This window comes from Onthophagus taurus, chromosome 5 (assembly GCF_036711975.1).
Source record: "Onthophagus taurus isolate NC chromosome 5, IU_Otau_3.0, whole genome shotgun sequence".
NCBI lineage: Eukaryota > Metazoa > Arthropoda > Insecta > Coleoptera > Scarabaeidae > Onthophagus > Onthophagus taurus.
In genome coordinates, this window is record NC_091970.1 from 4,173,701 (window position 1) to 4,186,078 (window position 12,378).

Here is a 12,378-nt window from a genome sequence, read left to right on the forward strand (position 1 = left end):
TTTACGTTGGGTTGGGTTTTTATTAATAACGCGAAGTTAGCTGCAGAATTTGGCGGGATAGCGTCAGTTTGTTACACACTAACAAAAACGCCGAAAATTTCTTTAATTGGGTCCAATGGGGGATAAAGGAGACGCGGGTGAGTAATTTACAACCTTTTTTAATATTATAATATTCCCGCAATAATTAAAAACTTATATAACATCCTTAATTCTTTATCTATTTTTCCGTATTTTTCCGTTCGTTATTTTTTCACTTCAATTTAATGTGTCTGTTTATTCAATGATTTAGAAACGTTCGATGACGCTGTTGAGGAGCGCGTTATAAACGAAGAGTACAAAATATGGAAAAAGAACACTCCGTTTCTCTACGATTTAGTGATGACCCATGCCCTCGAGTGGCCCTCGCTCACCGCACAATGGTTACCGGATGTAACACGACCCGATGGAAAAGACCACTCGATACATCGTTTAATTTTGGGTACTCACACTTCGGATGAGCAAAATCACCTTTTAATAGCCAGCGTGCAACTTCCGAATGAAGACGCTCAGTTCGATGCTTCACATTACGATAACGAAAAAGGTGAATTTGGCGGTTTCGGCTCGGTTTCCGGTAAAATTGAGATTGAAATAAAAATAAATCACGAAGGGGAAGTGAACAGGGCGAGGTACATGCCTCAAAATCCGTGTGTGATAGCCACTAAAACACCGTCAAGCGACGTTTTGGTTTTCGATTATACAAAACATCCGAGTAAGCCTGATCCAAGCGGAGAATGTCACCCGGATTTGCGTTTAAGGGGCCACCAAAAGGAAGGTTACGGTTTATCGTGGAATCCGAATTTAAATGGTTATTTATTATCGGCGAGTGACGATCACACAATCTGTTTGTGGGACATCAACGCAACACCGAAAGATAATCGAATAATTGATGCCAAAACTATTTTTACCGGACACACGGCTGTTGTGGAAGACGTCGCTTGGCATTTACTTCACGAATCGTTGTTCGGATCAGTCGCCGACGACCAAAAATTAATGATTTGGGACACGCGGTGTAATAACACAACAAAACCTTCGCATACAGTCGATGCTCATACGGCCGAAGTGAATTGTTTGAGTTTTAATCCGTACTCGGAGTTTATTTTAGCAACTGGAAGTGCAGATAAGACCGTGGCACTTTGGGATTTAAGAAATTTAAAGTTGAAATTACACAGTTTTGAGTCACATAAAGATGAAATCTTCCAAGTTCAATGGTCGCCACATAACGAGACTATTTTAGCTTCGTCCGGTACCGATAGGAGACTTCATGTTTGGGATTTAAGTAAAATAGGAGAAGAACAAACTCCAGAGGATAACGAAGATGGGCCACCTGAATTATTATTTATTCACGGTGGACACACAGCGAAAATTTCAGGTAAATTAAATAATTTAATTTAAATAAAACAACTATGTTTGTTGAGATGGATTATTTATTTATTTTTTGGCTCTACCGGTTTCGACTACTGAATGTAGTCATCTTCAGGAGAAATTTGCCACCTATTATATAATATAAAGACATTAAATCAAACACTACATATGTATTAATAGTGTATTATTAGTATACAAGCATATAATGAAGGCTATTATTCACTAAGGTTAAGTTTATAACCTGAGTGAGCCTGAATGAATAATAGCTCATTACATGTGAGTAGAATACTATACTTTCACAACTACTATCGAAATTGATTTCATAAATTTATTTTTTTATATAAATTTTAAATGGCATTGTGACACAACTTCAATGTTACACCAACTCTTCACAACAATTTGTCAAAATTAAATGTCGATTTTATGAAACGTCATGTTTTTTTAAGAGAATTAATTAATTTATGCTTAAATCCTAGGAAAAACGGAATTTGTTTACGTTTTTTTAATGTCAAACCTTTAGAAAGAACTAAAAAAATTAAATTAAATTAACGTTTTTTGAAATGATTATTATTAGTCTGTTAAGTTGATTACCCGTGAATAATGATTAATCACTCTGTAAAAAATGACTACCCTTTTGTTTTAGAAAACTCATTTATAAGGTAGTCATGGACAAAATCTTTTTTATACATATGAACACGTTGTTTCGAGGTTATCTTTATCTGTCTACCAACTTACGTCAATTATATTTCAAATATCCTAAATCCAAAACTATTTTCTTCATTATACTTCGAAATCTGTTTCTATTATATCTTTTTCTTATTTCGTTCTGTGTATTAGGATCGTCGCCGCCTGTAATTATTTTCTTGGTTATGTTGTAATTGTGTGAAGTTAGCCGCCTATTTCAAATTTAAATTATTATAATTATGGAATGGTAAGGGCATTTATGTAATTAGGTTAGGGTTGAAAAAGAAATTAAATCTTTATAGAAGCATTGAAAGGATAGGAGTGTTGGTTGTCAAGGGACCCGATAGTTGCAATTTTAGTACAGTACAGTAAAAGAGTTTAATATGTAGTTTTTGGCTTAATGTTTTTATATTATATAATCCATCTCAACAAACATAGTTGTTTTATTCAAATTAAATTCCCAAAGATGGAAAGGAAGGTTTTATTAATGAAATTGAATAATATTTTTCGATTCTAAGTTATTTATTGATTCTTTTTTAACAGATTTTAGTTGGAATCCCAATGAACCGTGGGTTATTTGTTCTGTATCCGAAGATAATATTATGCAAGTTTGGCAAATGGCTGAAAATGTTTATAACGATGATGATCCGGATCAAGCTGTTTCCGATATGGACGCAGCTCCAAGTTAAATCCTTTTTTTTATTAAAACTTTAGTGTTTATATTTAATTTCATTTTTCCCATTAGTTTTTTTTGTCTTTCTTTTAGTTTTAGTTTAGATAATTTCGAAGTTAATATTGAGGTTAGTTTGTAATTAATTTTAATCGAAATTTTTTCTATAATTAAAATAAAAGTGTGGATTAAAAAGACAAAATATAAAATTAAATGGGATTAAAGTTCTTTTTTAAACCTTGCCAACATTTGTAGTAATCCAAATCGAGTTTTTCGCAAGTTTTTAACCCCCATTTCGTTACGGCTAAACCGTAACAGCTTTCAAACATAAAAGCCTTTAAAAAAAGTATTTTTGTTATCATTTAAATAACATATTATTCATTTACCTGAGTTCCTTCAGCGATTCGAGTTGGTTTTAAAGCTTCTTCGCTAGCTTCAGAAAAACATTTAAAATCAGGGCCATGTGGTGTCATTATTGAATGTAAAGTAGCCCCACCAGGTAAAAATCCTCCCTTTTTAGCTTCGTATTGCCCCAAAATTAACCCCATAAACTCAGACATACAATTACGGTGATAATAAGGTGGTCGAAACGTGTGCTCTTGCACCGACCATCTCGGAGGGAAAATAACAAAATCAGCGATTGCTGTACCTTTCTTTTCTGATTGGCAGCTTAAAACGGTGAATATAGAGGGGTCACAATGGTCGAAAGAAACCGAATTGATCACCATGAAATTCTCCAGGTTGTATTTATAAGGTACGTAATTCCCGTGCCAAGCAACCACATCGAACGGAGAATGATTTTGGTGGCAAATAAATAGCTTTCCTTGATATTTCGCGATAATTTCGTAATTGTCAACATCAATGTCTTCGTATAATGCTACAGGCGTTTGAAAATCTCGAGGATTTGCCAATCCGTTCGCCCCAATCGGGCCTAAATCCGGTAAAATAAAGTGTTGCCCGAAAACTTCTAATATGTAACCTCGAGAAGGTTCGTTTACATCGATTTTAAATCGCATTCCTTGTTGGATTACAGCAATTTCATTTGGGCCCACCTCCATTTTTCCAAATTCTGTTGTTATAAATAAAACTCCACTTTGAGGAACTAAAATAGAATAAAAATTATTAAAATTAAGTTATTCATAAAGTCATAGTTATATTTAATTTAATTTTTAAATAATTTATTAATTTTACAAATGTCAAATTTGACACATTAAGTGTTAAGTAATTCAATTTTAGATGGCGCCACTTAAATTTAATTATTTTACCAATTAAAAAATCTCCATCTGAATTGTAAAATGCGCGATTTCCCATCGATACATTACAAATATAAACGTGTATAGCCAATCCTGATTTCATCTTAGGATCCCCGGCTCCACAAACTGTGTTTAAACCCTCAACGAAATCAATTTGATCTTTCGGAAAATCAAAAGGATTCCATCTCATCTAAAAAAAAAAAATAATTTAATCATAAAATAGATAAATATATATTATATAGATATAAATTAATACCTGATTAGGATCTGGATCTTGTTCATTCCAATCATGAGTAACATTTCCTTTCAAAAATTTTTTAAATGGAAAATGCCCCACAGATGGTCGAATTCGATAAAACCAGGTGCGCTTATTTTCGGTTCGCGGAGCCGTAAAAGCGCTCCCAGATAATTGTTCGGCGTACAACCCATAGGGGCATTTTTGTGGGCTATTTTGACCTTTCGGTAACGAATTGGGACGTCGAGGATCTTCAGATTGAAACTCGGAATCAAATCCGTTTAAATACTACAAAGAAATCAAATTCAAACATTCCACTAAATGTGTCCTTACCTTTAACTCGTTCATGTTGATGCGTTTAAATCACTTTAAAGACTGCGATTGGAAGATATAAATGGCGTGATTTCAAACAGCCAAAGACATGAACATTATTTAAATAAGAAATCTTGAAAAACCAGTATGGAAATTAAACAACAAACTTGTTTAAGTGTTATCAAGAACGTTCTATGTTAATTTAAAACCTTGTTTGGAATCTAAAAATTCTAAAAGTCATTGTACAGAACTGGTTTGTTTGAATATATGAATTCTTTATTATGTTTATTTTACTTTATCTCACTATTACATAACCATAATTAAAAACTTGCATTCAAAAAATCTCTTTATTATTTAATTCAAAGACATCAAAATCATTTTTTAAATCTTATTAAAAGCGGCAATATCCACAGATTGAACAAAATCTTCAAATTCTTGAATAGTCTCTGTTAACAAATCAACAGAAACTTTTGCATCTTCAACAACACACATAATCTGCAATTTATTAATTCCATAACCAACTGGAACCAATTTAGAAGCGCCCCAAACTAACCCATCCATCTGGATCGTTCTAACTTGCGTTTCCATCGCTTTCATATCTGTCTCATCATCCCAAGGCTTCACATCCAAAACAATACTTGACTTCGCAATCAATTCTGGTTTCTTCGATTTTTTCTCGTTGTAAGCTTTGAGGCGTTCCTCGCGAATCTTCGCTGCTTCCGCGGATTCCTCTTCGTCATCAGACCCGAAAAGATCGACGTCGTCATCATCATCGTTAGTAGTTGGTTGGGCCGTTTTCATGGGGCAAGCTCCCACCGCGAAAGTTTTACGTTCGGCTTCCGAGAATGATTTGATGTGGTTGTACCATCTTAAAGCGTGTTGGTAAGAATCTCCGGGTGCTTTTCCAAGCGTTTTAAACGTGTCTACATCGAGTTGACTAGGAACGAATCTAATAAGAATTCAACAAGAAAAAGTGAGGTTAGGATCATAAAATTAATTCGAATTTACCCAGAGATGTAACTTTTATCTTCCAAGAAAGTATTGAGGGCTTTCACGCCTTGTTCGGTTTTTAAATCTCCGAAAGTCATTTTTGAAAAGATTTTTAATTAAGTTTAACACGATGACACGAACCCGGCTTTTGACAGGAAAAGAAAGGGTTACGTCACGTAGATGGCGCAATAATCTTTCCGGTTTTTAATTTAATTAAAACGTATTTTAATGGATTTGTAATAAATAATAAAATGATTTAAATCGATTTTCAATAATAATTAAATTTATTATTAAATCAATAACTCTTTATGTAATTAAATCAATACTTTTTACTTTCTCTTTCACATTTTTCAATAGATGTCGCAAGTAATGGCTGTCAAATTTTCGGTTTTCTGACGTTTACGAAAAAAAATAATCTCATCAAAAGCAAGGTACAATTCAAATAAATCCCTTTTAATCACCTCCCTTGTTTATTTTCTTCCAACTCCCTTAATAAAACCTTTAAATCCCTTAATATATAAAAAGTTTGAGGTTATGTTAACTTTGTTACATAATTAAAACCTATCAAAAACAACCCTTTTCAGATAAAATCATGCTGCGTTTAACACTAAGCAAGGCCTTAAGGGCCCCAAAACAACTGGCAGTATTAGCCCAAGGTTACGCTGATGTTGCAAAACCCCCGGAGAAAATTGAAGTATTCATCGATGATAAATCCGTGATGGTTGAGCCGGGAACCACAGTATTACAAGCCGCGGCGTTAGTTGGGGTTGAAATTCCAAGATTTTGTTATCACGAACGATTAGCTGTGGCGGGGAATTGCCGGATGTGCTTGGTGGAAGTAGAAAAATCGCCTAAACCTGTAGCCGCTTGCGCTATGCCTGTTATGAAAGGATGGAAAGTTAAAACAAACTCAGATATGACCAGAAAAGCTCGAGAAGGCGTAATGGAATTTTTATTAGTAAACCATCCTTTAGATTGCCCCATTTGCGATCAAGGAGGCGAATGCGATCTTCAAGACCAATCGATGGCTTTCGGCTCTGATCGTTCTCGATTCACAGATAACGATTTCTCCGGAAAACGCGCCGTCGAAGACAAAGATATTGGCCCATTAATAAAAACAATCATGACTCGGTGCATTCATTGCACCCGATGCATTCGATTCGCCTCCGAAGTTGCTGGAATAGACGATTTAGGAACAACGGGGCGTGGGTCTGATATGCAAGTAGGGACTTATGTAGAGAAATTTTTCTTGTCTGAGTTATCAGGGAATGTAATTGATTTATGCCCGGTTGGGGCTTTAACAAGTAAGCCTTATAGTTTTACCGCAAGACCTTGGGAAATTCGTAAAGTCGATTCAATTGATGTTTTGGACGCTTTGGGGTCAAATATCGTTGTTTCTACGCGGACGGGAGAAGTTATGCGTATTATGCCGAGAGTTAATGAAGAAATTAATGAGGAATGGTAAAAATTATTTAAAAAAAACATTTTTTTAGGTTATGTAACGTAATAATTAAATAATTATGTATACATAACCTTAAAAAAGATTATTTTTTTAGGTTATGTTTAAATAATTTTTTTTTAAAGGATTTCAGATAAATCGCGGTTTTCTTACGATGGTTTAAAGAGACAACGTTTAGTTACACCGATGCTAAAAGATTGTTCTGGGGAATTAAAACCGGTTGATTGGGAGGCAGCTTTAATTACGGTTGCTAAACAAATCAAATTTGCAGGTTAGAATCACTTATATTTTTTATAGTTTTTTTTTAAATTCTGTTTTATAATAGGATCAAACATTGGAGCAATCGCCGGTGGTTTCGCTGATGCAGAAGCGCTCGTAGCATTAAAAGACCTTTTAAATCGTTTAGGTTCTGAAGCTTTATGCACTGAACACACTTTTCCGATGGACGGTTCTGGAACGGATATTCGTTCAAATTACCTTTTAAACACAAAAATCGCACCTGTAGAAGAAGCTGATGTTATTTTATTAGTTGGAACTAACCCGCGATTAGAAGCTCCGATTTTAAACACTCGTATTCGTAAAGGTTATATTCATAATGAATCGGAGATTGGATTAATTGGTCCAAAAGTCGATTTGCGTTATGATTACGATTATTTAGGCGCTGAACCTAAAGTATTAGATGAATTAACAAGTGGTAAACACCCGTTTGCGAGGAAATTACAAAACGCTAAGAAACCTGTAATAATTGTTGGCTCAGAAACTTTAAAGCGTAAAGATGGAGTGGCTATTTTAGCGGCTCTTCAAGCTTTGGGTGCTCAAAGTAAAGCAGATAAAAATTGGAAGGTTGTTAACGTTTTGCATAAAGTTGCAAGTCAAGTTGCCGCTTTAGATGTAGGTTACGCCGCGGGAGTTTCGAAGATTCGTTCTAATCCCAACCTAAAAGTTCTATTTTTATTGGGAGCCGATGATAAATCTATTGACCGTTCCGATCTTCCTAAAGATTGCTTTGTGATTTACCAAGGACATCACGGCGATTATGGCGCAACAATTGCTGATGCTGTTTTACCCGGAGCTGCGTACACCGAAAAACAAGCCACTTACGTCAACACGGAAGGAAGGGCGCAACAAACTTTACTTGCCGTGTCCCCTCCAGGCCAAGCTAGAGAAGATTGGAAAATAATTAGGGCGTTATCCGAATTTGTTGGGGTTAAATTACCTTATGACAGTTTGGAGGAGATTCGTTATAGGTTAGAAGAGGTTTCACCACATTTAGTGAGATATGGAACAGCTGAGGATGCAAATTTCTTCAAGCAGGCTCTCGAAATGAACAAGAAAATACAAAATAAAATCGATAATTCTCCTTTGGATGTTGAACAAAAGAAATTGGAAGATTTTTACATGACAGATTCCATTAGTCGAGCATCCTCTACAATGGCAAAATGCGTACAAGCCGTTAAAAAACAGAAAGAATCAAAGTTTTAATGTTTATATTTAACTAAGAAGGGGCTATTAATAAGAGTAAAAGATTATCAAGGAATTAAATAAGTAAAGAGGTTAAGCATTAATAAAATGATAGTCGATGGTAAATTTTTAAATTAAGATAAAATGGATAGTTGTTTTAATTTTTGCTCTTATTTTGTATTAAAAATAAACTCTGTATTACATCGTAATTGTAAATAAAGAAAATTCAAAAAAATAACATTTATTTTCAACAAATATGATCAAAAAGCACCTCTTCAAATACAAATAAAACATGTATAAATTTTTTTTTATTCTCCGATATATTTGGGTGGTCTTTTCTCATGGAAAGCATTTAAAGCCTCCGTTCTATCCTTCGTTGGGATAACCTGGGCGTAACAAGCCTCTTCAAATGATAATCCCGTGTTTAAATCAACTTCTAATCCTTTATTAATCGCTGCTTTTGCCATTCGAACACCAACGGGGCCATTTGGAACAATTTCTCTCGCAATATCTAATGATTTTTGATACGCAACATCATCACCATCATTTTGTTTTAATGAATGATTAACGACGCCCATTTTAACAGCTTCGTCACCATCGAAAACTCGCCCGGTGTAAATTAATTCTTTAGCGATTGACGGGTTAATTAACCTAGTTAATCGTTGAGTGCCTCCAGCTCCCGGAATAATAGCTAATTTAGTTTCAACCAAACCTAATTTAGCACTTGATGATGCAATCCGCAAATCGCATGCTAATGCAAGTTCTAAACCTCCTCCTAAAGCGACACCATCCAAAGCAGCGATTACGGGAACTTGTAGATTATGTACAGTGTTTATGACGCTTCTTAATTGATTGACAAACGTTTTAACTTGTTGAGGACTCATTGATAAACGTTCTTTTAAATCGGCACCAGCGCAAAACGCTCCTGGTACCAAACTTCGGATTATTAATACCCTAAGATTACAATCCATGGAAGCTTCAAATAATTTCGATGACAATTCATTTACGAGGTTCATACTGAAGGCATTTTTCTGTTTGGGGCGATTCAATCCAAACACGGTAATTCCGCTATCTACACCTTCGAGTTTTTCAACAATCAAGTCTTTATGGGCGGCGTTACTCGCATACTTTCGAACCATATTGGCTAAAATCGATGATTTAATGTTATTAAAGCGACGGAAAAACACCATTTTAGACACCATTGTGACACGACGAGATTTTACGAGAATTTTGGTCGAAGGCAAAGTACAAATGAAAATATATTAATACCACCCAGAGAGGTGCTTTTTGAAGATTATTTTTAACGTTAATTTTGATTTAGAACGATTTTAAACATATTTTTATACGTGAAATTTCTCTAAGATGACATGTTAAAAACGAAAATAAAAACAAAAACATCTGTCAAACTTTTTTGGTCATAATAATTAATTAATTATTATATTATTAGTAATAAAAATAAATTGAAAAAAAATAATTCATTTATTATTATTTTTTTAAAATAAATAAAATTTTATCATAAATTAATTAATTAATAAATATTGAAATTGATATATGTTGCGTTATTTTATTGTTCATAGATGGCGCTTAATATTTAAAAAATGTTTCTAATTAATATAAATTAATTATTTATAAACAATTAAAACTAAATTAATTTTAATCTAAAATTGTTTCTAAAAAAATTATTTATGCAAGATAAAATAAATAAATAAAAAAAAATACCTAGTACTTGAAAACGTTGATAACATTTCAAAATAAAAATCCCTAAATTTTTCCCTAACATCATTTATAGTAAAGCTTGGTGCCGTATTTTGCCCGATTTCGTATACAAATAAGGTAATTTATCGACGTTTTAAGAGTTATCATTCATATCGAAACATTTAAAAAAATTAATTCCCACTTTTCGTGGAATTATTTTTAACCCGATCCTTGTAGGGTCGGATTTTCTTCTCAATCAATTAGGTCGTAAAGCGATAAACGATGGCCACCCCTAAATCGGGCAGAAAGAAACCTTTCCCAAAGATTAGTCTCAGCGTTGAAGAACCACCGAAAATGTAATTAAATCTCTCCGAATTAATAATAATAATTGTTAACATAACCTAATTTTTTTTTAATGCAGAGTTCCTCCAGCTAATTTAGATAAACGCACCACAATCACGATTGGGGATCGTACATTCGATGTTGAAGCCGATGATCTGGTGAAAACCGACGATTTAGGTCGAGGTGCTTATGGAATTGTAGAAAAAATGCGACATGTTCCGAGTGATACAATTATGGCCGTTAAACGGATTACCGCCACGGTTAATACACAAGAACAAAAACGATTACTTATGGACTTGGATATTTCAATGAGAAGTAGCGATTGTCCGTACACCGTGCAATTTTATGGGGCACTATTTCGTGAGGGTGACGTTTGGATTTGTATGGAGGTTATGGACACGAGTTTGGATAAATTTTATGCTAAAGTTTATAAGAATAATAGGAAAATACCTGAGGATATTTTAGGTAAATTCTATTCATTAAAAGATTTAAAAATTTTCATAATAAATAATTAATTTAGTTGAAGCGCCATCTCGCGGCAAACATCCTTTTTAAGATCTAAACAACAACATAACCTAGAAAATAATTTTTCTTTTAGGTAAAATATCAATAGCTGTAGTTAGTGCTCTTCATTACCTTTATAGTCGTCTTCGAGTGATTCATCGAGATGTAAAACCATCAAATATCTTAATTAATCGTAAAGGAGAGGTGAAAATGTGCGATTTTGGAATTAGCGGTTATCTAGTCGATTCTATAGCGAAAACGATTGATGCTGGATGTAAACCATATATGGCTGTGAGTACTTTTTAGTCCTATTTAATCAATAATAATGCATTCAATTTAGCCCGAGCGCATTGATCCACAAGGAAATCAATCGAATTACGATATACGTTCAGACGTTTGGAGTTTTGGTATTTCCCTAATTGAATTGGGAACAGGGAAATTTCCTTACAACCAATGGGGTACCCCTTTTGAGCAATTAAAGCAAGTTGTTAAAGATGATCCGCCCCGTTTACCCACAGACGGTGGATTCTCGGCTGAGTTACAAGACTTTATCGCAAAATGTCTTCAAAAAAAATACGTTGACCGGCCTCATTATGAAGGACTTTTAAATCATCCTTTTTGTTTGGAACATAAAGATAAAGAGGTTGACGTTGCTTCTTTCGTGTCAGAAATACTCGATTTACCCGATAACCCGTGAGATTCGTGCAATATTTCTTAATTTCTTTTTTCAATTTTAATTATTGGCAGAATTATTTTAAATACGTTTAAAAACTAGTCGAGTTTTTTTTTTATTTCTTTTTATTACTTAAGATTCATCACATTAAATTCAGGTTAATTTTATTAAAAATAAAATAAGTAATTAGTAATAACGATCGATAAATAAACGAGTAATAAAGATTAAATAATAAAAGTAGAGAAAAATATTTTTATATAAATTAACTAAATATCTGTACATGTTATTTTAAAGCACAAAGAAAAAGTATGAATATAAACTTAACCAAATTAGAGTTAAACGCGGAATGTTAAAGTTAGGTTAAGGTTGAAAAAGTAGAAACTGCCAATTTTCTTTCTTTTGGAAATTAAAAGTGAATCGTTTTATTTTTTTAATTGAAATATCGCTCAAAAAGTTTATTAACCGTTAAAGAATTAAAAATGAGAATGTATTGTATCAATATGTATCGTATTAGAATATCGCACTACGAGGAATTAATTATTTCTTTTTTTTCAACATAATTAGAAGTCTATTATTATTTCGTGTTTATTAAGATATAAAAGAGAATTTAATCTCTTTATTTTGTGAAAATGATAGAAATAAATTTAAAAATATCTTAAAAAATTTTGAGGTTAGGATTTTTTTTTCATCCTAATTTCA

At 33.4% G+C, this 12,378-nt stretch overlaps 6 protein-coding genes across 8 annotated transcripts; 3 read left to right on the forward strand and 3 right to left on the reverse strand.

The window, feature by feature from the left end:
• The first annotated feature begins 26 nt into the window (after positions 1–26).
• Positions 27–2,969, forward strand: LOC111426403 (chromatin assembly factor 1 p55 subunit). Its single transcript, XM_023060910.2, has 3 exons — positions 27–137; positions 290–1,408; positions 2,629–2,969. Exons 1-3 carry the CDS (start codon positions 116–118, stop codon positions 2,772–2,774), a joined length of 1,287 nt encoding a protein of 428 aa, XP_022916678.1. The 5' UTR covers positions 27–115; the 3' UTR covers positions 2,775–2,969.
• Positions 1,446–4,731, reverse strand: LOC111426402 (homogentisate 1,2-dioxygenase). The gene is made up of 6 exons (XM_023060909.2): positions 4,577–4,731; positions 4,265–4,531; positions 4,021–4,198; positions 3,142–3,857; positions 2,137–3,090; positions 1,446–1,530 (listed from the first exon to the last, which is right to left on the reverse strand). Exons 1-5 carry the CDS (start codon positions 4,589–4,591, stop codon positions 2,965–2,967), a joined length of 1,302 nt encoding a protein of 433 aa, XP_022916677.2. The 5' UTR covers positions 4,592–4,731; the 3' UTR covers positions 1,446–1,530; positions 2,137–2,964.
• A 157-nt stretch (positions 4,732–4,888) lies between these two features.
• Positions 4,889–5,725, reverse strand: LOC111426406 (elongation factor 1-beta'-like). The gene is made up of 2 exons (XM_023060913.2): positions 5,564–5,725; positions 4,889–5,504 (listed from the first exon to the last, which is right to left on the reverse strand). The coding sequence occupies exons 1-2, from the start codon at positions 5,641–5,643 to the stop codon at positions 4,937–4,939; spliced, it is 648 nt and encodes a 215-aa protein (XP_022916681.1). The 5' UTR covers positions 5,644–5,725; the 3' UTR covers positions 4,889–4,936.
• A 145-nt stretch (positions 5,726–5,870) lies between these two features.
• Positions 5,871–8,703, forward strand: LOC111426401 (NADH dehydrogenase (ubiquinone) 75 kDa subunit). The gene is made up of 4 exons (XM_023060907.2): positions 5,871–5,976; positions 6,130–7,006; positions 7,130–7,275; positions 7,330–8,703. Exons 2-4 carry the CDS (start codon positions 6,138–6,140, stop codon positions 8,484–8,486), a joined length of 2,172 nt encoding a protein of 723 aa, XP_022916675.1. The 5' UTR covers positions 5,871–5,976; positions 6,130–6,137; the 3' UTR covers positions 8,487–8,703.
• On the reverse strand, positions 8,691–9,856 carry LOC111426405 (methylglutaconyl-CoA hydratase, mitochondrial). The gene has a single exon (XM_023060912.2). The coding sequence runs from the start codon at positions 9,665–9,667 to the stop codon at positions 8,774–8,776; it is 894 nt and encodes a 297-aa protein (XP_022916680.1). The 5' UTR covers positions 9,668–9,856; the 3' UTR covers positions 8,691–8,773.
• A 348-nt stretch (positions 9,857–10,204) lies between these two features.
• LOC111426404 (dual specificity mitogen-activated protein kinase kinase lic) lies at positions 10,205–12,344 on the forward strand. 3 transcript variants are annotated; one of them, XM_023060911.2, is made up of 5 exons: positions 10,205–10,298; positions 10,398–10,516; positions 10,582–10,967; positions 11,101–11,297; positions 11,347–12,344. In XM_023060911.2, the coding sequence occupies exons 2-5, from the start codon at positions 10,443–10,445 to the stop codon at positions 11,701–11,703; spliced, it is 1,014 nt and encodes a 337-aa protein (XP_022916679.2). In that variant the 5' UTR covers positions 10,205–10,298; positions 10,398–10,442; the 3' UTR covers positions 11,704–12,344. The 3 variants fall into 3 exon arrangements, with proteins under 3 accessions (XP_022916679.2, XP_071051980.1, XP_071051979.1); XM_071195879.1 differs by having other exon boundaries at positions 10,230–10,298; positions 10,425–10,516; XM_071195878.1 differs by lacking the exon at positions 10,205–10,298 and having other exon boundaries at positions 10,305–10,516.
• The last annotated feature ends 34 nt before the right edge of the window (positions 12,345–12,378 follow it).